Genomic DNA, 26,283 nt, shown 5'->3' with positions numbered 1-26,283 from the left:
AAGCTGTTTACAGCTTTCTAAATATGATTAACATGAAGAAAGTCCTCTAAATAGAAAAAAACACACGCATCATCCACCTTTATATTCAAAACCCTAAGAATTATGAGTGATCTCACCTGTTGTGTGAAGCCGAAGAGAGAACACAGCAAAATGACAGCATGAAACTTCATGATAATGGCTTGGGTGTGAATGAATGAAGAATGCATGAAAACTCTGCTGCACATTTTGGTGTTGCATAAGGACTCGGTCAGAACATGGTCACTTCCACCTTCTGGTTTCACTTCTGGAAACCCAGGACTTGATTTTGTTCTCGAAAAAAGAGAAGCATGAACCCAATTGAAGGATAAACAGGAAGACATCTCAAAACACATGTTAAAGGATATTCTCTCATTTAAGGAAGTGAGAAATTCTTTACTTAGTTTTGTTTTTGTTTCCTTATCCAAAAGAACCCAAACCAAGTGTGCTCACAGTAGAACAGTGTGGGATCAGGGTCTAAAATCCAATAATTTGATATTAAGGCCTTAAAAAGTGTGAAATTATATCAAAATATCATGACATGTCCTAAATGTGGCTATTAAATGTATTAAAAGTGCATCAATGTTATGTTTATTAAAAAAAAAATGGTATTATTCACACATAGCCTCCCCAGCCCCTCTCCAAAGCTGTATGTATTGTTTGTGCTACATTTGTGCTGTCATAAAAACATTTGTGGCATTATGGTTTAAATTGTATTAATTATTATTCACACCTGCAATGATGTGTGAAATCAATCCAATCCAATCCACTTTATTTATATAGCACATTTAAACAACATGATTGTTTCCAAAGTGCTGCACAGCCATGTTAAAAACAATATTAAAAACCCTATTATGCTCCGCCAATGACTGAATAAAAACAAAAAATAAATAAATATAAAACCAATATAAATATAAATATGATTAAAAAGGATTTTAAAGGGTAAAACCAATTAAAACAATAAATAGAAATCAAAATTTATAAAAAATAACCCCACAGAGGACAGAAGACCACACAACTCAAGTAGTGTTAAAAGCCAAAGAATAAAAGTGGGTCTTAAGACGAGACTTAAAACACTCCATTGTGGAAGCAGTTTGAACATGGAGGGGCAGAGTGTTCCAGAGCTTAGGGCCAACCACAGAGAAGGCCCTGTCTCCCCTGGTTTTGAGTCTCGTCTTGGGCACCACGAGCAGGAGCTGGCTCTCGGACCTCAGAGCTCACTAGACTCGGAGGATGTTCATTCAGTTGTTTAGTTTTGTACAAAAAAAATCAGATAACAGACATGACTAAAAACTATAGTCAACTTTCTGGCCTTAAGAAACACTTAAAGTAATCAGTCAAATTAATTGGGGTAGTCAGTAACCGTTTCGATTTTAAATCAAGCAGAGTGAAACAATTATGGAATTACTCAATTCTGGGGAAAATATTAAGGAATCGTGAAAAACAAACAACACACCACTAGTCCTTGTTGCACCACCTCTGGCTTTTAGAAGAGTTTGCAGTTGTTGTAACTTATGGGTTATATAGTTCATGTGTAATGATGATTCATAATTTGCATACCTGATTTAATTGCTGATAAATTGATCTATTATTATTTACAGTTAAAAAGAGTTAAAAAGGACTTGATTTCATTTATACATGTATTTGATATTGATTATTTGAGAAACACTGACACTGAATTGAGTTGTTCTCTACTTCATAGCCTAACAAAAGGGTTAACTAAAAAATTGCATGTTCCACAATTCATTGCGGCAAACCGGATGTTAGAAAGACCGGGAGCAGGTGCATTGTGGTTGTTGAGATTGAGCACTACTAGCCTATTGGTGAATGAATGAACGACAGATGATAACAAGCTAAAAGGATCGTTTTTGTACCGTTTTGTATGCCCATTTTTTTTCTTATATAAAGTACCACTTTATTTACACATTTCCGACGTCCTGTCCAATACTTTGATCGTAGTTAATCTACAGCAGTCTCTGAGGCATGGACTTAACGAGTGACAAACAGTACTCTTTATCAATCTTGCTCCAACTTCCTCTGATTGGTGTTGTCAGATCAGCTTGGAAGGTTAGAGTCTTTTCTTCAACTTCCATCACAGATTCTCAATTGGATTGAGATTCGGACTAATTGCAGGGCATGTCCTTGACCTTATGTATCTTTCTTCAAGGAAATGTTCACAGTTTTTGCTCTATGGCAAGATGTATTATCATGAAAAATGATGTCATCATCCCCAAACATCATTTCGATTGATGAATTAAGACACATGTCCAAAATGTCAATGGAAACAAGTGCATTTATTGAAGATGTAATGTAATCTTCCCAGTGCCTTTACCTGACATGCAGCCCCATATCAGCAATAGCTAGGCCCTTTTCCACGGTTCCTGGAACTTCTGTCCAAAACGTAAACTTGTACATCTATCAAAGATGTATTGACCTGACATGCAGCCTCATATCTTCAAGGACTGTGGAAATGTGCATGTTTTCTTCAGGCAGTCGTCTTCATAAATCTCATTAGAACGACGCCAAACAAAGGTTGCAGCATCATCACCTTGCCCAATTTAGATTGGCGATTCATCACTGACTAGGACTTTAATCCAGTCATCCATTGTCCACCATTTATTTTCCTTAACTCATTGGAACTTTGTTGGGTTCTTCGTCTGTTTGGCGTAAATGAGGGCTTTTATTGAGCTTTTCTGTATTTAAAGGGGAACATTATCACCAGACCTATGTAAGCGTCAATATATACCTTGATGTTGCAGAAAAAAGACCATATATTTTTTTAACCGATTTCCGAACTCTAAATGGGTGAATTTTGGCGAATTAAACGCCTTTCTAATATTCGCTCTCGGAGCGATGACGTCACAACGTGGTGTCACATCGGGAAGCAATCCGCCATTTTCTCAAACACCAAGTCAAATCAGCTCTGTTATTTTCCGTTTTTTCGACTGTTTTCCGTACCTTGGAGACATCATGCCTCGTCGGTGTGTTGTCGGAGGGTGTAACAACACGAACAGGGACGGATTCAAGTTGCACCAGTGGCCCACAATGTGAAAGTGGCAAGAAATTGAACGTTTGTTCCGCACACTTTACTGACGAAAGCTATGCTACGACAGAGATGGCAAGAATGTGTGGATATCCTGCGACACTCAAAGCAGATGCATTTCTAACGATAAAGTCAAAGAAATCTGCCGCCAGACCCCCATTGAATCTGCCGGAGTGTGTGAGCAATTCAGGGACAAAGGACCTCGCTAGCACGGCAAGCAATGGTGGCAGTTTGTTCCCGCAGACGAGCGAGCTAAACCCCCTATCGACCCTAGCTTCCGTGGCCTGCTGACATCAACTCCAAAACCGGACAGATCAGCTTTCAGGAAAAGAGCGCGGATGAGGGTAAGTCTACAGAATATATTAATTGATGAAAATTGGGCTGTCTGCACTCTCAAAGTGCATGTTGTTGCCAAATGTATTTCATATGCTGTAAACCTAGTTCATAGTTGTTAGTTTCCTTTAATGCCAAACAAACACATAGCATCGTTGGTTAGAAGGCGATCGCCGAATTCGTCCTCGCTTTCTCCCGTGTCGCTGGCTGTCGTGTCGTTTTCGTCGTTTTCGCTTGCATACGGTTCAAACCGATATGGCTCAATAGCTTCAGTTTCTTCTTCAATTTCGTTTTCGCTACCTGCCTCCACACTACAACCATCCGTTTCAATACATGCGTAATCTGTTGAATCGCTTAAGCCGCTGAAATCCGAGTCTGAATCCGAGCTAATGTCGCTATAGCTTGCTGTTCTTTCCGCCATGTTTGTTTGTGTTGGCTTCACTATGTGACGTCACAGGAAAATGGACGGGTGGTTAAAATCAGGCACTTTGAAGCTTTTTTTAGGGATATTGCGTGATGGGTAAAATTTTGAAAAAAACTTCAAAAAATATAATAAGCCACTGGGAACTGATTTTTAATGGTTTTAACCCTTCTGAAATTGTGATAATGTTCCCCTTTAAATCTAATTTTCTTTAGGCTGATTCTTACAGTTCGGTCAAACGATGACTCAAATGTTCGCCCATTTGTTCTTCACTTGTTTCAGTACGCTTGCCTTGTTTCTACTTGGTCCAGATATTAGACACAGCTGACTTCGAACAATCATTTTTTTGCAACATTGCGTGGTGAATTACCTTCTTAAAGTCTGATCATCGTCTCCTTTCTTTAAATATCTCGTGTTGGAGCCATGATTCATGTCAATCCACATGGTGCAACAGCTCTCCAAGGTGAGAATACTCCTTTTTAACTGCAGACTAATGAACAGATGTCATCTGATGCAGGTGTTAGCTTTGGGAAATGAAAATTTACAGGGTGACCCCATATTTCTTCCTCTAAATTGAGAGATGTAAAAATGAAACTGTTACCAACTAACACGATTTATATTCTTAATTTACCTTAGTGTTTCTTAAAGCCAGAAAGTTGTCATTTGAAATGATTATTAATTTGTGTCATGTCTGTCTGAAAGAACATCCCCCAAGTCTGGTGAGTCCATAATTTGTTCCATATCCATATATGCCACAGAACTTAAGACAAATATCACATGAATAAGAATGTAACGAGGACTGAACTTGTTATTTCTCAAATGATGAAATCTAAGAAGTTTTGGATTACCAAACTACAGTGAACTTCCCGTCTTTGGCCTTTTACAAGTTTCACATCGTTTTTCACATCATTTTTCTCATGCTGACGCAGCAGCTTCAGGAAATTTGTTCGGTGAACTTGAACACGCACCGCACAGCATGAAAGACATGATGGACAGCTTTACTCCTCGCTACTTCAACATGCTGCTCGTGTTGCTGATGCTTTCATCCACCGTGAGTAACGCTTGCTCGCCATTATATGACAGCTGCATTTATTTCATATACAATGTACTTTTTCAATCCTACATTGCCGGTCAAACTTTAAAAAATATTGCGTGAGCGCTCGGGGTGTAACGGGGCATGTTTCTTAAATCCCATATCTCGGTACGGAAGATTCAGTTTGATACCGAAGCGTATTGTAGTCAATACAGTGTGCCAAGGAGAAGCCAGAGTTTGAAAACCATCTTCCACATTAAATGTTCCTCCATCCATCCATCCATTTTCTACCGCTTATTCCCTTCGGGGTCGCGGGGGGCGCTGGAGCCTATCTCAGCTACAATCGGGCGGAAGGCGGTGTACACCCTGGACAAGTCGCCACCTCATCGCAGGGCCAACACAGATAGACAGACAACTTTCACACTCACATTCACACACTAGGGCCAATTTAGTGTTGCCAATCAACTTATCCCCAGGTGCATGTCTTTGGAGGTGGGAGGAAGCCGGAGTACCCGGAGGGAACCCACGCAGTCACGGGGAGAACATGCAAACTCCACACAGAAAGATCCCGAGGCCGGGATTGAACTCACGACTACTCAGGACCTTCGTTTTGTGAGGCAGACGCACTAACCCCTCTCCCACCGTGCTGCCCTATTAAATGTTCCTGTTTCGCAAAATATTTTTTTATTTTCCATTATTTATTATATTTGAGAATTGTATATATTAGATAGTTAAAATTGTTTTTTTAATTTGTATAAAAAAGCTGAGCGGTTTTGAATTTTGTTTCCTTACTGTAGACAAAATCAACCAAACTGTGATTATGGCTTATTGTGACCCCGTTCAGTAATATTTGTCGCGGCTCAAAACAACAATATGTAATATATAGTTACAGTAATATAGTTCCATACATACTGTTGATTGCAGGAGGAAGTAGGATTACTTCAACATGAAAACATGCAACAGGTAACTTCACTTAGGTAATAATACTGTGATTATATATGTAGATATACAGTAATATACATACTGTAGTTATGTCCAAAGTGGAATGTTAGAAAAGGTTTGATCAATTGAAATTACACAAACAGAGAATCTTTTTTGTCTCGACTGTCTTTAAATTGAAGTAGAGTGGTAATTGTTTTTTGGCGACACATAATGGCCACAGTAATTCATGAAGTTTAGCTCAAGTTGAAGAACTGCAGACACGTTTGTTACTTGATACTAGGGCTGGGCGATATGGCCTTTTATTAATATCTCGATATTTTTAGGCCACGTCACGATACACGATATATATCTCGATATTTTGCCTCAGCCTTGAATGAACACTTGATGCATATAATCACAGCAGTATGATGATTCTATGTGTCGACATTAAAACATTCTTCTTCATACTGCATTAATATATGCTCATTTTAAACTAATTCAAATTACCAAAAGTGTATTTATTTATTAAACAGTTATTAAGCAGTGGCACAAACATTCATGTCATTTCAAAACAGAAAGTGCAAGATTGTCAGAGACATTTTAAAACAAGCTATGAGTGCACTTTTGTGCATGATGTCACTAAGATGACATATCAAAACAACACTATATTAAAGTGCACTTTTTGTACAGAATGCCACTGTAGTTAAAAACAAATAAAGTGCACTTTTGTGCATGATGTCACAAGATATTTCAATAACTGTCAAATAAAAATGAGCTGCATAATAGGAAATCAAATAGTGTATGTCCTTCGCTATGTGGTAGGTTACTACGGACGTCATCTCCTTCTTTTTTTGACTATTTTTTTCATACGGTGTTGATGTGGAAATGGAAGACACCAGGCTCAATTGGGTCAGTGCTTGTTGCTTCGGCATATTGTTGGTGTGGCACCGGCTGGAGATGTTGACATGCAATGTTTCAAGCACTCTTCATTCTCTAGCGGGTGACTTTTCAAATGATGCTACAAATTAGTAGTGCTGCTACTTTTTGTAGCAACGCTTTTGCCGCATACTTTACATATTACGGTTGTCTGTTCAACGTCTTCCCGCTTAAAGTCGCAAACCACCGCCAGACGATGGACCCCGTGCTGTTTTTCTTGGGAATTAATTATTCTTCCTCCATTTGTTACCAGATTGGCACATTCTCTCTCTCGTATTACCACTCGTATGACGTTGCACGCGCGACAGTATGTGACGTATGTAACAAGGTGCGCTTGTTTTATGTCTCTGTGAGGAGAGACAAGAAAGAGTGAGAAAAGCCTGTACTGTAATGTCCGCAGCTAAAAGCAACTGCGTGAGAACGTATACTCCAATACTCACGATATAGTCATTTTCTACATCGCACAGACACAAACCCGCGATATATCGAGTATATTCGATATATCGCCCAGCCCTACTTGATACTTTCTCATATGCTTCTGCCTAGGGCACTCTAGTAATGTGCAACTATAATTATTTATATTGACAAATGTGCTGTATTAGGCTGCAATATTGTTCAATGCTCACTTATTACGCATGTCTAGCTTATGTGGGGTCCCCACATCTGCGGTCCTCTCCAAGGTTTCTCATTGTCCCTTTGGGTTGAGTTTTTCCCTTCCCTGATGTGGGATCTGAGTCGAGGATGTCGTTGTGGCTTGTGCAGCCCTTTGAGACACTCGTGATTTAGGGCTATATAAGTAAACATCGATTGATTGATTGATGTGCTATTATGTGTGTCGCTGTTGTGTAGTTGCTAGCTCCTAGTAGCCTATAGCCTACCATGTTTACTTTTTTTAAATGAAATGACTAAAATACAATAAAAAGGCCCACTGTTTGTGCTTATTGGAGGACATTTAGATGTTAACTGGCTGTCCAGCTTTGCACAAGTAAACACGCTGAAGGACATATCATCCTATATTTGGTTTTTCGGGACGCCCCAAATTATATTGATTTTATTTTCACAATACGCCAAGGACCAGTACAAACAACAACACTATTTGTTTACCAAAGGGACGCACAACACTGTAAATACTTTCTACCTGACTTTCACTATATGTCAGGTATCTGTACACTTTGAAGCGAAAGTTCCTTACTGAAAAATATGATTAGAAGTATATTGGTGTTAATAGTGACCTAAAACACACACAACTGCAAGCGTAATTCTGTAAGTTAATGGAAGAAAATGGAAGTTAACCTGCCTATCAGGGACACAAGACTTCTTTGAAAACTTCATTTTTATCGCCAAGTTTTCGATAAGACATAAAGAAACATTTACCGTTTCATGGCGCCAACTTTTTCTTTGTATCCTGTTCATGGCTTCAAAGATGCGGCTAACTTCCTGGTAGCCTAACTGACTTCCTGGTAGCCAAGCTAACTTCCTGGTAGCCAAACTGACTTCCTGGTAGCCAAGCTAACTTCCTGGTAGCCTAACTGACTTTCTGGTAGCCTAACTGACTTCCTGGTAGCCTAACTGACTTCCTGGTAGCCAAGCTAACTTCCTGGTAGCCAAACTGACTTCCTGGTAGCCAAGCTAACTTTCTGGTAGCCAAACTGACTTCCTGGTAGCCAAGCTAACTTCCTGGTAGCCTATCTGACTTATTGGTAGCCTAGTTAACTTCCTGGTAGCCTAACTGATTTCCTGGTAGCCAAGCTAACTTCCTGGTAGCCAAGCTAACTTCCTGGTAGCCTATCTGACTTATTGATAGCCTAGCTAACTTTTTGATAGCATGGCAAATTTATTGGTAGCCTAACTAACTTCCTGGTAGTTTGGTTAACTTCATGGTAGCCTGGCTAACGTTTTGGTAGCCTAGCTAACTTCCTGGTAGCTTAGTTACTTTTTAGATAGCTCAGCTAACTTCCTTGTAGCCTAGCTAACTTCCTGGTAGCATGGCTAATTCATTAGTAGCCTAACTAACTTCCTGGTAGTTTGGTTAAGTTCATGGTAGCCGGGCTAACGTTGTGGTAGCCAAGCTAACTTCCTGGCAGTGTGGCTAACTTCTTGATTGTCAAACTTTTTGGTAGCCTGGCTAACGTTTTGGTAGCCGAGCTAACTTCCTGGTAGCTTAGTTACTTTTTTGATAGCTCAGCTAACTTCCTGTAGCCTAACTAACTTCCTGGTAGGATGGCTAATTCATTAGTAGCCTAACTAACTTCTTGGGAGTTTGGATAACTTTGCAGTAGCATGGCTAACTTCCTGGTAAATTAGCTAACTTCCTGGTAGCATAGCTAATTTTTTGATAGCTCAGCTAACTTCCTGGTAGCCTGCTTAACTTCCTTGTAGCCTAGCTAACTTCCTGGTAGCATGGCTAATTTATTGGTAGCCTAACTAACTTCCTGGTAGTTTGGTTAACTTCACGGTAGGTAGCCTGGCTAACGTTTTGGAAGCCTAGCTAACTTCCTGGCAGCATGGCTAACTTCTTTATTGTCAAACGTTTTAGTAGCCTGTCTAACTTCCCAGTAGCCTAACTTACTTCCTTGTAGCATGGCTAATTTATTGGTAGCCTAACTAACTTCCTGGTAGTTTGGTTAACTTCATGGTAACCTGACTAACATTTTGTAGTCTGGCTAACTTCCTGGTAGCTTAGCTAACTTTTTGATAGCTCAGCTAACTTCCTGGTAGCAAGGCTAATTTATTGGTAGCCTAACTAACTTACTCATAGTTTGGTTGACTTCACGGTAGCCTGGCTAAAGTTTTGGTAGCTTAGCTAACTTCCTGGCAGCATGGCTAACTTCTTGATTGTCAATTTTTTTAGTAGCCTGGCTAACTTCCTGGTAGCCTAACTTACTTCCTGGTAGCATAGCTAATTTATTGGTAGCCTAACTAGCTTCCTGGTAGTTTGGTTAACTTCATGGTAGCCTGGCTAACTTCCTGGTAGCTTAGCTAACTTTTCGATAGTTCAGCTAACTTCCTGGTAGCCTGTTCATCTTCCTTGTAGCCTAGCTAACTTTCTGGCAGCATGGCTAACTTCTTGATTGTCAAACTTTTTAGTAGACTGTCTAACTTCCTTCCTGTTAAGTCTGGCCAACTTCCTCGCAGAATGGCAGAAGTATTCTGGAAGTTATCCTGGTAGTTCGGCTATCTTCGGTTTTGTTCTGTGAACTTACATAATTTCTAATGTGTGTCTTTTTGTGTTTTGTAGCATTTTTCATTTTTTCTTATCTTGCAGTGTTTAATAATTTATTAATTGATGAACGTACCATAGGAATAAATAAAATCTAAAGGGATACGGCCCAGGTATGACTTAGGTTCTTTCTAAAGTCAAATTTCATGTGATAGAAGTACAAACCCGTTTCCATATGAATTGGGAAATTGTGTTAGATGTAAATATAAACGGAATATAATGATTTGCAAATACATTTCAACCCATATTCAGTTGAATATGCTACAAAGACAACATATTTGATGTTCAAACTGATAAACTTTTTTTTTTGTTCCAAATAATCATTAACTTTAGAATTTGAGGCCAGCAACATGTGACTAAGAAGTTGGGAAAGGTGGCAATTAATACTGATAAAGTTGAGGAATGCTCATCAAACACTTATTTGGAACATCCCACAGGTGAACAGGCAAATTGGGAACAGGTGGGTTCCATGATTGAGTATTAAAGTAGATTCCATGAAATGCTCAGTCATTCACAAACAAGGATGGGGCGAGGGTCACCACTTTGTCAACAAATGCATGAGCAAATTGTTGAACAGTTTAAGAAAAACCTTTCTCAACCAGCTATTGCAAGGAATTTAGGGATTTCACCATCTACGGTCCGTAATATCATCAAAGGGTTCAGAGAATCTGGAGAAATCACTGAACGTAAGCAGCTAAGCCCGTGACCTTCGATGCCTCAGGCTGTACTGCATCAACAAGCGACATCAGTGTGTAAAGGATATCACCACATGGGCTCAGGAACACTTCAGAAACCCACTGTCAGTAACTACAGTTGGTCGCTACATCTGTAAGTGCAAGTTAAAACTCTCCTATGAAAGGCGAAAACCGTTTATCAACAACACCGAGAAACGCCGTCGGCTTCGCTGCGCCTGAGCTCATCTAAGATGGACTGATACAAAGTGGAAAAGTGTTCTGTGGTCTGACGAGTCTACATTTCAAATTGTTTTTGGAAACTGTGGACGTCGTGTCCTCCGGACCTAAGAGGAAAAGAACCATCCGGATTGTTATAGGCGCAAAGTTGAAAAGCCAGCATCTGTGATGGTATGGGGGTGTATTAGTGCCCAAGGCATGGGTAACTTACACATCTGTGAAGGCGCCATTAATGCTGAAAGGTACATACAGGTTTTGGAGCAACATATGTTGCCATCCATGCAACGTTACCATGGACGCCCCTGCTTATTTCAGCAAGACAATGCCAAGCCACGTGTTACATCAACGTGGCTTCATAGTAAAAGAGTGCGGGTACTCGACTGGCCTGCCTGTAGTCCAGACCTGTCTCCCATTGAAAATGTGTGGCGCATTATGAAGCCTAAAATACCACAACGGAGACCCCCGGACTGTTGAACAACTTAAGCTGTACATCAAGCAAGAATGGGAAAGAATTCCACCAGAGAAGCTTAAAAAATGTGTCTCCTCAGTTCCCAAACGTTTACTGAGTGTTGTTAAAAGGAAAGGCCATGTAACACAGTGGTGAACATGCCCTTTCCCAACTACTTTGGCACGTGTTGCAGCCATAACATTCTAAGTTAATTATTATTTGCAAAAAAAAATAAAGTTTATGAGTTTGAACATCAAATATCTTGTCTTTGTAGTGAATTCAATTGAATATGGGTTGAAAAAGATTTGCAAATCATTGTATTCCGTTTATATTTACATCTAACACAATTTCCCAATTCATATGGAAACGGGGTTTGTATTTTAGTTGTTTATTGTGTTCGTGTGTTTTCTGTATGGATCATTTTGTGTATGAACGTTTTGGATGTTGCTGTATTGACCACTGCAGTTTTGAGTTTTAGGACAAAAAAATATGGGGTTATATGATAACTTTTCGATTAAAATGAAAGAAACTTAAATTATTGGGTTTTTTTTGGGGTTCATACTCTTTGATCGAGCACATTTACCATGTTTTGCAGGTGGACTGTCAGGTCCAGCAGGTTTCAGGCCACATGAGCAATGGTTCATGTGCGTGTCAAGTCAACACCAACATGTGGCTTTTCCCTACTGTGAAATACGAGGCCACACAGCAGAAGGTCGAGTCTTGTGAGGATTCCCTAACCGCACTGCAAAAACAAGTAATGTTAAACCACCATTATTACATTAGACTCCTTCTAATCCACAGTCATGTTTTCTGTCTTTTAGGTGAACTTGTCCCACCAGCGTCTGCCTGAGATCCAATCATTGATGGACAACATCACAGCCCGACTGGAGCCTTACGATTACCTCAACTATAGAGGTCTTTATGCCAGTCTGCATCTGCGTCCGCTCACCCAGGATCTCAGCAAGCTAGAGAATGACATCAACGCCATGTCCATTCAGATGGACAACGACCAAACCAAGAAACTTTCCAAAGAGGTACATGAACCCAGCAGGCACAAGACATTGATACAACGTTGATTATACATAAATCTCCTTTAAAATTGACGTTGCAAAATAGTTGTATTTGTAAATTGAGATAACGTTGATGTCTAACGTTGGATCCACGTTGTTGGTTGGGAAATGAATAACATTCAATGACATCAACTCACAACCCATCCATCCATCCATCTTCTTCCGCTTATCCGAGGTCGGGTCGCGGGGGCAGCAGCTTAAGCAGGGAAGCCCAGACTTCCCTCTCCCCAGCCACTTTGTCCAGCTCCTCCCGGGGGATCCCGAGGCGTTCCCAGGCCAGCCGGGAGACATAGTCTTCCCAACGTGTCCTGGGTCTTCCCCGTGGCCTCCTACAGGTCGGACGTGCCCGAAACACCTCCTGAGGGAGGCGTTCGGGTGGCATCCTGACCAGATGCCCGAACCACCTCATCTGGCTCCTCTCGATGTGGAGGAGCAGCGGCTTTACTTTGAGCTCCCCCCGGATGGCAGAGCTTCTCACCCTATCTCTAAGGGAGAGCCCCGCCACCCGGCGGAGGAAACTCATTTCGGCCGCTTGTACCCATGATCTTGTCCTTTCGGTCATAACCCAAAGCTCATGACCATAGGTGAGGATGGGAACGTAGATCGACCAGTAAATCGAGAGCTTTGCCTTCCGGCTCAGCTCCTTCTTCACCACAACGGATCGATACAGCGTCCGCATTACTGAAGACGCCGCACCGATCCGCCTGTCGATCTCACGATCCACTCTTCCCTCACTCGTGAACAAGACTCCGAGGTACTTGAACTCCTCCACTTGGGGCAAGATCTCCTCCCCAACCCGGAGATGGCACTCCACCCTTTTCCGGGCGAGAACCATGGACTCGGATTTGGAGGTGCTGATTCCCATCCCAGTCGCTTCACACTCGGCTGCGAACCGATCCAGTGAGAGCTGAAGATCTTGGCCAGATGAAGCCATCAGGACCACATCATCTGCAAAAAGTAGAGACCTAATCCTGCAGCCACCAAACCGGATACCCTCAACGCCTTGACTGCGCCTAGAAATTCTGTCCATAAAGGTTATGAACAGAATCAACTCACAACCCGACATTGATTAAACTTCAAAAAGCATGTGGTTTCAACGTTAGGTTTGAGTTGCTCAACGTCAGGACCTAATTTAACAAGATCTCAACGTTGTTTTAATGTTTTGTGCCTGCTGGGAAACAAACTAATAGCTTCATCAAAAGTTTAGACGAGAGATGTGCCAGTCAATCAGCCACTGATTAGTATCGGATGATTTTCGTGAAAATGTTTGTGATCAACCTCCAGTGATAGTAATACTTGGTAATGATGCTAAGAAATGTAGTTAATTTGCTGTAATAAAGGTGATTATTATTATCATTACTAATATTAGTCTTTGCAAAAAGTAAACATGATAGGCTATAGTAGAGCTGGGCGATATGGACGAAAAAGTATATCGATATATTTTTACTCAAACTCGATATTCAATATATATCTTGATCCATCCATCCATCCATATTCTACCGCTTATTCCCTTCGGGGTGGCGGGGGGCGCTGGAGCCTATCTCAGCTACAATCTGGCGGAAGGCGGGGTACACCCTGGACAAGTCGCCACCTCATCGCAGGGCCAACACAGATAGACAGACAACATTCACACTCACATTCACACACTAAGGCCAATTTAGTGTTGCCAATCAACCTATCCCCAGGTGCATGTCTTTGGAGGTGGGAGGAAGCCGGAGTACCCGGAGGGAACCCACGCAGTCACGGGGAGAACATGCAAACTCCACACAGAAAGATCCCGAGCCCGGGATTGAACCCCAGACTACTCAGGACCTACGTATTGTGAGGCAGATGCACTAACCCCTCTTCCACTGTGCTGCCCACACATATCTTGATATATATGGAATATATATATATATATATCTTTATATGTTTATAAGTATACATATAAAGATATTTATTTTTGAGCGAGATTCACTGAAATTGAAGTGAATGGCAACTGTACTGTAAACAGTCAGTGGCACTTTTATTAACCCAGTTAGTCAAGATGGGTATTAACTAGGGATGTCCGATAATGGCTTTTTGCCGATATCCGATATTGTCCAACTCTTTAATTACCGATACAGATGTCAACCGATATATACAGTCGTGGAATTAACACATTATTATGCCTACAACCAGGTATGGTGAAGATAAGGTACTTTAAAAAAAAAATTAATAAAATAAAATAAGATAAATAAATTAAAAACATTTTCTTGAATAAAAAAGAAAGTAAAACAATATAAAAACAGTTACATAGAAACTAGTAATTAATGAAAATGAGTAAAATTAACTGTTAAAGGTTAGTACTAGGGCAGCACGGTGGAAGAGGGGTTAGTGCATCTGCCTCACAATACGAAGGTCCTGAGTAGTCTTGGGTTCAATCCCGGGCTCGGGATCTTTCTGTGTGGAGTTTGCATGTTCTCCCCGTGACTGCGTGGGTTCCCTCCGGGTACTCCGGCTTCCTCCCACCTCCAAAAACATGCACCTGGGGATAGGTTGATTGGCAACACTAAAATTGGCCCTAGTGTGTGAATGTGAGTGTGAATGTTGTCTGTCTATCTGTGTTGGCCCTGCGATGAGGTGGCGACTTGTCCAGGGTGTACCCCGCCTTCCGCCCGATTGTAGCTGAGATAGGCTCCAGCGCCCCCCGCGACCCCGAAGGGAAGGGAGTAAGCGGTAGAAAATGGATGGATGGATGGAAGGTTAGTACTATTAGTGGACCAGCAGCACGCACAATCATGTGTGCTTACGGACTGTATCCCTTGCAGACTGTATTGATATATATTGATATATAATGTAGGAACCAGAATATTAATAACAGAAAGAAACAACCCTTTTGTGTGAATGAGTGTAAATGGAGGAGGAAGGTTTTTTGGGTTGGTGCACTAATTGTAAGTGTATCTTGTGTTTTTATGTTGATTTAATTAAAAAAAAAAAAAAATAAATAAAATAAAAAAATCAACCCGATACCGATAATAAAAAAAAAACGATACCGATAATTTACGATATTACATTTTAACGCATTTATCGGCCGATAATATCGGCAAGCTGATATTATCGGACATCTCTAGTATTAACAGCACAGTAAAGAAACTGTTTAAGAAGCACATGATTACATAACATAAATAAAATAGAAAAATATTCTTTCTACGTAAAATAAATAACATAGTTGTGCAAATAATACAAAAGGTATCAAACTCAGATAAAAAATACATTTGCAGGCAGGCACTTTTTAATTCCCAGTCGACGATGTAATGGACTGTCACACACGTACGGTTCTGCTCAGCGCCAAGTAAGTGACTTGACTTAATTGTGCGGCTATGATCTTCCTCACTTCGCATTTCTAGTGCCAATTATGCCCGGCTTGGCAACTGGAGAACAGTTTGGATTTGGGCTTACATGGTAAACAACTCAAATGAAGGTTTTATCCAGACGCACACATTTGTCCAAATGTGGCCAAGGAGACGCATTGTGGGTTTCCTGGACGTCGTCTACATCGCTAAAAGAAAAATCTAAAGAAGAAAATCCCTCTGCCATCTTCCACTAGTTTTTTAAATATATAAATCACCCGCTTGAATATTCCTTCTTTCTTTTCTACGACTCTCTCGTCGTCATTTGGGATGTCTGTTGTGATTTCCCTTCCTGGTTCGATGACCCGCCCTATCTTGCCTCTGGTTGGCCTGTCCTAATGTTTTGCCATAATCTCAACCAATCGTGATTCATCATAGTAAACAACCAACCAATCATGGATGTTCTTATACATGCAAGCACGTCTTGGAAGGAGGAAGGGGAGGGGTTTTAGTAGTGAGTGGGAAGCGGGGGAGAACAAGGAACACAACAAATAAGTGGTGTTTGGTCATTTTAACGTGAAATAAATTATATCGATATTACGATATTTTCTTATTTCATATCTTGTTTAAAAATATATCGATATATCTTACAAACTCGATATATCGCCCAGCCCTAGGCTATAGGCTACTTAGAGCTAGCAGCTAAGCACACAAGCTAGACATACGTGATAAGTGTTCTTAATTGAACAATATTGCAGTCTAAAACAATATAATTTGTCAATATAAACAAGTATCAAATAATTATGGTTACAGTGTCCAAGGCAAACGCATATTAAAAAGTATCCAGTAACAAACGTGTCCGCATTATTCAACTTACTGCGTGATGAGCTTAACTTCATGAATTATTATGACCACTAATTATTGTCAAAAAACACACAATTACCACTCCACTTCAATTTAAAGTCAGCATAAGCCCATTTCAGATGGTTAATAATAAATAATTGTGTGTTTTTCATTCCTACTATTGTTGTCCGTTTGACTAACTTCACTTGATCAAACCTTTTTAACATTGCACACTACAAAATAATAAAAGTATGTACTCTGATTTGTGCTGATATTGTATCGAATCAGTACCCGTATCGGACAATACTCAAGGCTCCAATATTGGTATCGTATAGGAAGTGAAAAATCGGAACATCCCTATTTCGGGACACTTAAAATATGAACACATTTTATGGAGAATAATTATAGCATCATAACATTCAGGAAACAATGCAAAATACATATAAATGATGAATGAAATGTATAAATAAACATTAACATTAATTTTATTGAAGGCTTGTTGGCGAAGACGGCAATGTGCGGATAGGGGGACAGAGGGAAGAACCACACGATTGCCATCTTTGTACTTTCTGAGATCTTTATTGAATTCTCTAGTGTTTCTCAGCTTCTTTTTTAAAGTGCTGGCACTCGCAACTTCTTTTGACTTCATGGGTGTTGATTTTGCAGTAAAAAAAATAAGACTAAATCACTAACATGCAGTCTTGGGCAAGCTGCTTGGAAAATGTAGCAAGCCAAGCAACAAGTTACTCTCAATTAAATGTAGCTAAGTTACAGGGAAGCTATCCCCGGAGAATTGTAGCTAGCTACACTACAAGCTACGCGGCAAAAGTAGCTTGCTACATCAAAGCTACATTTAACAGCATTTCTATCAATGGGCCCACATGGATAACATCAATGTTAATGTAACAGAGTGTACAAATGGACCCAATAAGAGTCCATTATTATTAAAGGGGAACATTATCACAATTTCAGAATGGTTAAAACCATTAAAAATCAGTTCCCAGTGGCTTATTATATTTTTCTAAGTTCTTTTCGAAATTTTACCCATCACGCAATATCCCTAAAAAAAGCTTCAAAGTGCCTGATTTTAACCACCCGTCCATTTTCCTGTGACGTCACATAGTGAAGCCAACACAAACAAACATGGCGGAAAGAACAGCAAGCTATAGCGACATTAGCTCGGATTCAGACTCGGATTTCAGCGGCTTAAGCGATTCAACAAATTACGCATGTATTGAAACGGATGGTTGTAGTGTGGAGGCAGGTAGCGAAAACGAAATTGAAGAAGAAACTGAAGCTATTGAGCCATATCGGTTTGAACCGTATGCAAGCGAAACCGACGAAAACGACACGACAGCCAGCGACACGGGAGAAAGCGAGGACGAATTCGGCGATCGCCTTCTAACCAACGATTGGTATGTGTTTGTTTGGCATTAAAGGAAACTAACAACTATGAACTAGGTTTACAGCATATGAAATACATTTGGCAACAACATGCACTTTGAGAGTGCAGACAGCCCAATTTTCATCAATTAATATATTCTGTAGACATACCCTCATCCGCTCTCTTTTCCTGAAAGCTGATCTGTCCAGTTTTGGAGTTGATGTCAGCAGGCCAGGGAAGCTAGGGTCGATATTCTTCTCTTGATCATCTTCGGTGGCATAAGGGACGGTGTGAGCCGAGACATCCAGGGGGTTTAGCTCGCTCGTCTGCGGTAACAAACTGCCGCCATTGCTTGCCGTGCTACCGAGGTCCTTTGTCCCTGAATTGCTCACACACTCCGGCAGATTCAATGGGGGTCTGGCGGCAGATTTCTTTGACTTTATCGTTGGAACGGCATCTGCTTTGAGTGTCGCAGGATATCCACACATTCTTGCCATCTCTGTCGTAGCATAGCTTTCGTCGGTAAAGTGTGCGGAACAAACGTCCAATTCCTTGCCACTTTCGCATCTTTGGGCCACTGGTGCAACCTGTTCGTGTTGTTACACCCTCCGACAACACACCGACGAGGCATGATGTCTCCAAGGTACGGAAAACAGTCGAAAAAAACGGAAAATAACAGAGCTGATTTGACTCGGTGTTTGAGAAAATGGCGGATTGCTTCCCGATGTGACGTCATCGCTCTGAGAGCGAATATTAGAAAGGCGTTTAATTCGCCAAAATTCACCCATTTAGAGTTCGGAAATCGGTTAAAAAAATATATGGTCTTTTTCCTGCAACATCAAGGTATATATTGACGCTTACATAGGTCTGGTGATAATGTTCCCCTTTAACTTTCTGTCATTTCGCTGGGCACACCCTACAGCTACCTCTAGGGGTCCCCGCACCTCACTGTATGTATTTATTTAGTTTGCCTTTTCTTTGGCTATAATGTTACACATTTTCTCTACCTACAGTAAAAAAAAAACAGCATCTATATCTTGACAATAAAAAGAATGTTTGGGAACAGTTGGTAATAGTTATGTGCAGTAAAACTTTTCATGAACTCAACTCACCTTATTGTGTGTTCTAAATTTGTGTTGGACGCCTTAGATCAGTGGTTCTTAACCTTGTTGGAGGTACCGAACCCACCAGTTTCATATGCGCATTCACCAAACACTTCTTTAGTGAAAAATAAATAAATAAATGTTTTCAAATTCAAGAAAAAGTAATATGTTTCTTTACTGGTGTACAAACTGAACCGTGCATGAACATCACCTTGTTCAAAGAACAAAACCAACACAGTGCATGAACTCACAACAAATTACACACCTTACACACATTACCATGAATTGATTAACGTGGACCCCGATTTAAACAAGTTGAAAAACTTATTGGGGTGTTACCATTTAGTGGTCAATGGTACGGAATATGTAGACTTAGACTTAGACAAACTTTAATGATCCACAAGGGAAATTGTTCTGTATGTACTGTACTGTGTAAACTGTACTGTTTCATATAATGTATTCTCTTCCTTTGCAATCTACTAGTAAACGTTTCAATCGATCAATCAAAAAACCTGCAAATCAGTTGGAAAATTAGAGGGAACATTGTTTGGGGGTATCCATAATACGCCGATAGGGAGAAGTTTTTATTTACACGATAATTCAGATGTGTCTTTACCTCCGTGGCGGAGGCTCCGCCGAACCCCTAGGGTTCGATCGAACCCAGGTTAAGAACCACTGCCTTAGATGAAGAGAGTACCGTATTTCCTTGAATTGTCACCGGGTATATAGTATGCGCATGCCTCGATTTACCTCCAAAGACATGCACCTGGGGATAAGTTGATTGGCAACACTAAATTGGCCCTAGTGTGTGGATGTGAGTGTGAATGTTGTCTGTCTATCTGTGTTGGCCCTGCGATGAGGTAGCGACTTGTCCAGGGTGTACCCCGCCTTCCGCCCGATTGTAGCTGAGATAGGCTCCAGCGCCCCCCGCGACCCCAAAAGGGAATAAGCGGTAGATGGTAAATGGATGGATGGATGCCTCGATTTACCGCCGGGTCAAACTCGTTTCGCAAAATAATTAGCGCATGCCTAGAATTACCGCCGGGTCAAACTCGTTTCGCAAAATAATTAGCGTATGCCTAGAATTACCGCCGGGTCAAACTCGTTTCGCAAAATAATTAGCGCATGCCTAGAATTACCGCCAGGTAAGTCACGTACCTACTACGATTTTAGCGTTACCCGGCAGTTCGCGGTAATGCAAATGTTCGTTCAGCATATTTTTTGCACTGGTATACAGTACAAAACGAGTGACACGTCACGAGTGACACGTCACTAGTGACACGTCACGAGTGACACTTCACCTTTCAAGGCATCATTTTCAAAATGGAGGAGGCTAATTTCAATCATTTAAAATCGTATAAAGGGAAGAAGATAAAGAGCTATTCAGTAGGATTTAAGGTCCAAGCTATTGAATATGCGGAATACGAATTGGGAAGTGCAGGAAGTGAGAGGTATGTTCAAATGATATTTTCTCTCTGGCCTCACGGATGTAGATTGATAATGTTTGTTGTTACAATCGTAGTTAAGAATTAAAGTATGGTAGCATGTTTTATTTTCAATTTGTTTTTCATGCGTTTTTACATACAGAAAAATGCGTACGTAATTGTTGAATGACCCCTTGTAAAAATAAAGAGTGTCACGTTATAATTGCCTTGTCAGATTCAAACAAAAGGACTCCCGGGATGATTCATTGTGCTTTAAATGTTATTGCGGCATTAAGCGATGTCATGTTTATCCTTACATCACACTCAAATTTATAAGCGCATGCCTAAATTTACCGCATGCCTTTGGCAAGCGCCGGAGTGAGAAGAGGTTTTAAATTAATTACTGCCCGGGCACTAATTCGAGGAAATACGGTAGTTATGATTTTGGTTTACAGAGTAAACTACTAAAAACTAAAGTGTTGGGCATTGTTTTCTTTAAACCCATACATTTGTCTCAATATGGCCAAGGACATGCATTATTGTGGGTTTCCTGCACGTCATCGTCACCACTAAACAAAAAATCTAATCTACTGGAGAGAGAATCCCTCTGCCATTTTCAAATATGTTTTTTTTTGAGTGGTCAGCTTGAAGCGTACCTCTGTCTCCAACTTCCTCGTCGTCATGTGACATAAGTGTGTGATTGTTATGATTTTGCTTACTAGTTTCGATGACCTGCCTTATCAGTCCGTAATGTTTCACCCTAAACTTAGCCAATTGTGACTCATCATACGAACACCAACCAATCGTCATGGATTTTCTTCGTATGTATGGATGTTCCCATTATCCAGGATATTGTGTTTTCCACATTTTTTTTTTTTTTTTTGGCCTGGATTTGCAGTCCATTTTCTCTCTTTGTAGCTTGATGTAAGCTACCTAGCTACATGGAAAAGCGACTATAAAATGTAGTTGAGCTACGTAGCTTAGCTACATGTAGCTTGTTAGTGCCCATCACTGCTAACATGTGGAGTTCTTTGTTTGGACACTAGATCGCGCAGAAAATCGACTAGTTAGTTACGTGTAAAAGTTAAAAAGTTAAAGTACCAATGATTGTCACACACACACTAGGTGTGGCGAAATTATTCTAAATGATTAGCCTTATGAAGACAGTTTAAAAAAGTACCGAATCCTACGAGGTACTGCTGTGTATGTCACTATTGTGGTTTCACTTTGTCGTAATAATGAGGAAGTTGACATAAGCGGATCAAATGTTCATAGAATTGACTACTTTTGCTCTGAAATCTTAAAGCAGTTGAATGAATAATAATACGAACATTGTGGACTGTGACCTGGTGGCATTAACAGATTAACAGTTAAACGTGTTACACTGTGTAATATTCTGGAACTTTTTCCGATAGGTCACTAAACTGCGAAAAGATGTGGACCGCATACAAATGTCAGACTCAAACAACGTGAAGACTGTGAGAGAAAGACTCCGCAAATTGAAGAACAGCGCTGTCTCTTGTTTGTCCATCCCCAAAGACTTCCGAGGTTTGTTCTCCTTTGGTGTGTTATGTGTAATGCCAATTATTAAGAATCTTAAGGAAATCCTCTTAAAATCTACGGTAATAAGTAGGGATGTTCCAATCAAGGTTTTATGCTGCCAATTCCAATATAAATGTTGCATTTTATTTATGGTGAATACTATTGATAATGTAACAATATCAACCCAATATTTGAACTAGTTCCCTATCTGCTTTTATTACATACAGTTTGAGCAAAACAAAGTCATGAGTACACAATAACTAAACAAAACAAAAAAAATTATATATTCTACTCATTCAAGTCCTTTGTTTTTTGCCCTCAAAGTCCTCCTGTGTCCAGGGAATTATTTTAATAATTAATTATTTTAATTTAATTAAGTTTGTAAACATTAAACAAAAATAACAGAAAATTGATTATATGAAAATAAAATAGCGATTTAATCACTCTAGAATCGATAGTATGACACTGAGCACATTTCTTTTGTTGTTTCTAGCTAGCTTAGCGATTAGCACGCTTGCTTTTGGTTTGTTTGCAGTACCAAGTGTGCCACAGTGGTCAGATCGATTTATTTTATGATAAAAAAATGTTTTGTCGTTTTTGTCGTCGTTTACAAACTCAGGAAATAAGTCCTTGGACACAGGAGGACTTTAAAAGCTAAAACCAAAGGATTTAAATTAGAGCCAGTAGTAAGAAATTATTTAAATATTGAATTAATATTTAATTAATTGTTACACTACCACCCTGTGTTTTTGTCTGATTATAAATGTGATGGGAATATTTAATTGATACTGAAAATTTGAAGTATCAATATCAGCATTGGTAGACCAATACTGCCCCTTTAACCATTTGGTATTGGATCGATACCCAAATTTGTAGTATCGCCAAAAACTAATGTACAGAAGAATAAGTGATGATCATATTTGAACAGAAGTGTAGATATGAATGATGTAACCAAATTGTGGTGAATTAACAAGTCGATTAATAGTTTTGAGAAAATGATACAACTGGAATTGAGGTAATATGTTATCGCATACGTCCGCAGTTAAAGTACCCGATTTGAAATGGTTCTATTATCATTTATACCAGTGGTTCTCAAACTTTATTCACCAAGTACCACCTCAGAAAACACTTGGCTCTCCAAGGTCCACCATAATGATCAACATTAAGATACAGCAGGCCTAAGTATTCATTAAATACAAGGCAGAGGTTTTATTTAACAAGTTGGCCACTGTAACATGACACACAGTTTGAACAGTAACACTGTGTTTGAATGCAGGAAAATAAAACCCTGTACTTTAATCAAAGTGATTATTTGGTGTACCACTAGATGGAGCTCACGTACCAGAGTTTGAGAATCACTGATTTATAGACCAAATAATATATTGACATACAAACCCCGTTTCCATATGAGTTGGGAAATTGTGTTAGATGTAAATATAAACGGAATACAATGATTTGCAAATAATTTTCAACCCATATTCAGTTGAATATGCTACAAAGACAACATATTTCATGTTCAAACTGATAAACTTTTTTTTTTTGCAAATAATCATTAACTTTAGAATTTGATGCCAGCAACACGTGACAAAGAAGTTGGGAAAGGTGGCAATAAATACTGATAAAGTAGATGAATGCTCATCAAACACTTATTTGCAACATCCCACAGGTGAACAGGCAAATTGGGAACAGGTGGGTGCCATGATTGGGTATAAAAGTAGATGCCATGAAATGCTCAGTCATTCACAAACAAGGATGGGGCGAGGGTCACCACTTTGTCAACAAATGCGCGAGCAAATTGTTGAACAGTTTAAGAAAGACCTTTCTCAACCAGCTATTGCAAGGAATTTAGGGATTTCACAATCTACGGTCGGTAATATCATCAAAGGGTTCAGAGAGTCTGGAGAAATCACTACACGTAAGCAGCTAAGCCCGTGACCTTCGATCCCTCAGGCTGTACTGCATCAACAAGCGACATCAGTGTGTAAAGGATATCACCACATGGGCTCAGGAACACTTCAGAAACCCACAGTCAGTAACTACAGTTGGTCGCTACATCTGTAAGTGCAAGTTAAAACTCTCCTATGCAAGGCGAAAACCGTTTATCAACAACGTCGGCTTCGCTGGGCCTGAGCTCATTTAAGATGGACTGATACAAAGTGAAAAAGTGTTCTGTGGTCTGACGAGTCCACATTTCAAATTGTTTTTGGAAACTGTGGACGTTGTGTCTTCCGGACCTAAGAGAAAAAGAACCATCCGGATTGTTATAGGCTCATCTGTGATGGTATGGGGGTGTATTAGTGCCCAAGACATGGGTAACTTACACATCTGTGAAGGCGCCATTAATGCTGAAAGGTACATACAGGTTTTGGAGCAACATATGTTGCCATCCAAGCAACGTTACCATGGACGCCCCTGCTTATTTCAGCAAGACAATGCCAAGCCACGTGTTACATCAACGTGGTTTCATAGTAAAAGAGTGCGGGTACTAGACTGGCCTGCCTGTAGTCCAGACCTGTCTCCCATTGAAAATGTGTGGCGCATTATGAAGCCTAAAATACCACAACGGAGACCCCCGGACTGTTGAACAACTTAAGCTGTACATCAAGCAAGAATGGGAAAATAATTCCACCAGAGAAGCTTAAAAAATGTGTCTCCTCAGTTCCCAAACGTTTACTGAGTGTTGTTAAAAGGAAAGGCCATGTAACACAGTGGTGAACATGCCCTTTTCCCAACTACTTTGGCACGTGTTGCAGTCATGAAATTCTAAGTTAATTATTATTTGCAAAAAAAAAAAAAAAAGTTTATGAGTTTGAACATGAAATATCTTGTCTTTGTAGTGCATTCAATTGAATATGGGTTGAAAAGGATTTGCAAATCATTGTATTCCGTTTATATTTACATCGAACACAATTTCCCAACTGATATGGAAACGGGGTTTGTATATCGGGATATCGATTTCAGGCCGTCCTTCGATTCCTTACACTCCATTCCTTGTTTTCAGGTACACACAGGTATTGCCTCAATGGTCTCATCACCAACATCAGCCAACCGGTCACAACTAAAATCAGTCCTTATGGGAAGACCGTCATCTCCGGCTCATGGGGTCAACAGACTCAACGGGACAGCGAAGGCCTGAATACTGCCATCTGGGTCCAGCCTTTGGTCCACAACCATATTTCTGGCAACACCCTTCGAGTTTATCAATCCTACGAAGACTTCATGGCCTCCACCAACCACAAAGATTACGTCTTTGCTCCAAACAACGTCCACGCCAACTCCATTGAAGGTCCGAGTGCCGTCCTGCACGGAGAGGCTCTGTATTATCACTGCTACCAATCGGCAGATGTTTGTCGCTACGACCTGAACAGCAACGAGGTAGCGAGGGTCGAACTTCCCGGCATCAAAGCAGGACTCAACAAGAAGTTCCCTTATTGCTATTACGATTGTCGCGCCAGCAGCGACGTGGACGTGGAGGTCGATGAGACGGGGCTGTGGGCCCTCTACGCCACGGTCGGTAGCCACGGCAACATCGTGGTGAGCAAACTCTCTTGGGACGACGAAAGCGCAACGCTCAACGTCACCCAGACGTGGGAGACGAGGCTGTTCAAGAGGGCGGTGACCAACGCTTTCATGGTGTGCGGAGTGCTGTACGCAACTCGCTACCTCGACGACCACCAAGAGGAAGTCTTCTACGCGTTTGACACGGCGACGGGAAAGGAGGACAACACGCTGGCGTTGACGCTCGACAAGATCACCAACGACGTCGCCAGCCTGAGCTTCAACCCCGTCAACCGCCGCCTCTACATGTACAACAATGGCTACCTCCTCGCCTATCAAACACACTTCTGAAATTAAACACAAATATGCAGTTATGATAATCACCAGGTTGGCTTTATTAAAGGGATGTTTGTCAACCACACAAAAGTATATTTTCTTCTTCATTTCGTTGTGTTTACAGGAGTACAGTAGGAAGGGGATTTCATTTGGCCTCGTTCATCGTGGTCCCAGGTGCGTAGTAACGTGCTACATCTACCGTATTTTTAATAAGGCGCACTGCAGATTAATGGTCTATTGTTTAACTTTTTTTTATATATAAGGCGCACCGGATTATAGGTCGCATTAGAGGAATCACATTATTATTTTTTTTTTCTAAATGTAAAACACTTCCTTGTGGTTTACATAACATGTAATGGTGGTTCTTTGGTCAAAATATTGCATAGATTATGTTTTACAGATCATCTTCAAGCCGCTTTCTGACAGTTGCTTCAGAATGCGCCGTTTTGCGGGCGGTCTTATTTACGTGGCTCACCTTCGGCAGCGTCTTC

At 40.5% G+C, this 26,283-nt stretch overlaps 2 protein-coding genes across 3 annotated transcripts in view; one reads left to right on the top strand and one right to left on the bottom strand.

Moving 5' to 3' along the window:
- The window catches only part of LOC133609795 (olfactomedin-4-like), a 30,296-nt gene extending 22,197 nt beyond the window's left edge, over nt 1–8,099 (bottom strand). Inside the window, exons 1-2 of one of the 2 annotated variants that reach the window (XM_061965752.2) lie at nt 8,077–8,099; nt 117–309 (exon numbers count right to left, since the gene is read on the bottom strand). In XM_061965752.2, the coding sequence (XP_061821736.1) occupies nt 117–309; nt 8,077–8,084 (201 nt within the window). In that variant the 5' untranslated portion in view covers nt 8,085–8,099. Of the gene's footprint in view, nt 1–116; nt 310–8,076 lie in introns of those variants that run through there. The other variant, XM_061965751.2, reaches the window with a different exon arrangement.
- On the top strand, nt 4,648–25,882 carry LOC133609796 (olfactomedin-like). The gene is made up of 5 exons (XM_061965753.1): nt 4,648–4,863; nt 11,877–12,035; nt 12,103–12,315; nt 21,832–21,964; nt 24,960–25,882. Exons 1-5 carry the CDS (start codon nt 4,789–4,791, stop codon nt 25,805–25,807), a joined length of 1,428 nt encoding a protein of 475 aa, XP_061821737.1. The 5' UTR covers nt 4,648–4,788; the 3' UTR covers nt 25,808–25,882.
- The last annotated feature ends 401 nt before the right edge of the window (nt 25,883–26,283 follow it).

The sequence above is a fragment of the Nerophis lumbriciformis genome, linkage group LG07, assembly GCF_033978685.3.
Source record: "Nerophis lumbriciformis linkage group LG07, RoL_Nlum_v2.1, whole genome shotgun sequence".
NCBI classification, from domain to species: domain Eukaryota; kingdom Metazoa; phylum Chordata; class Actinopteri; order Syngnathiformes; family Syngnathidae; genus Nerophis; species Nerophis lumbriciformis.
The sequence above is the reverse complement of the archived record's forward strand: the minus strand, read 5'-3'. Positions and strand labels throughout refer to the sequence as shown.

Excerpts from the sequence above, each read along its gene's own strand:
- LOC133609796 (XM_061965753.1), top strand. The coding sequence starts at position 4,789 with ATGAAAGACATGATGGACAGCTTTACTCCTCGCTACTTCAACATGCTG. Across the intron at positions 4,864-11,876 it reads TGCTGATGCTTTCATCCACC|GTGGACTGTCAGGTCCAGCA; the intron begins GTGAGTAACGCT and ends CATGTTTTGCAG. Across the intron at positions 21,965-24,959 it reads CATCCCCAAAGACTTCCGAG|GTACACACAGGTATTGCCTC; the intron begins GTTTGTTCTCCT and ends CCTTGTTTTCAG.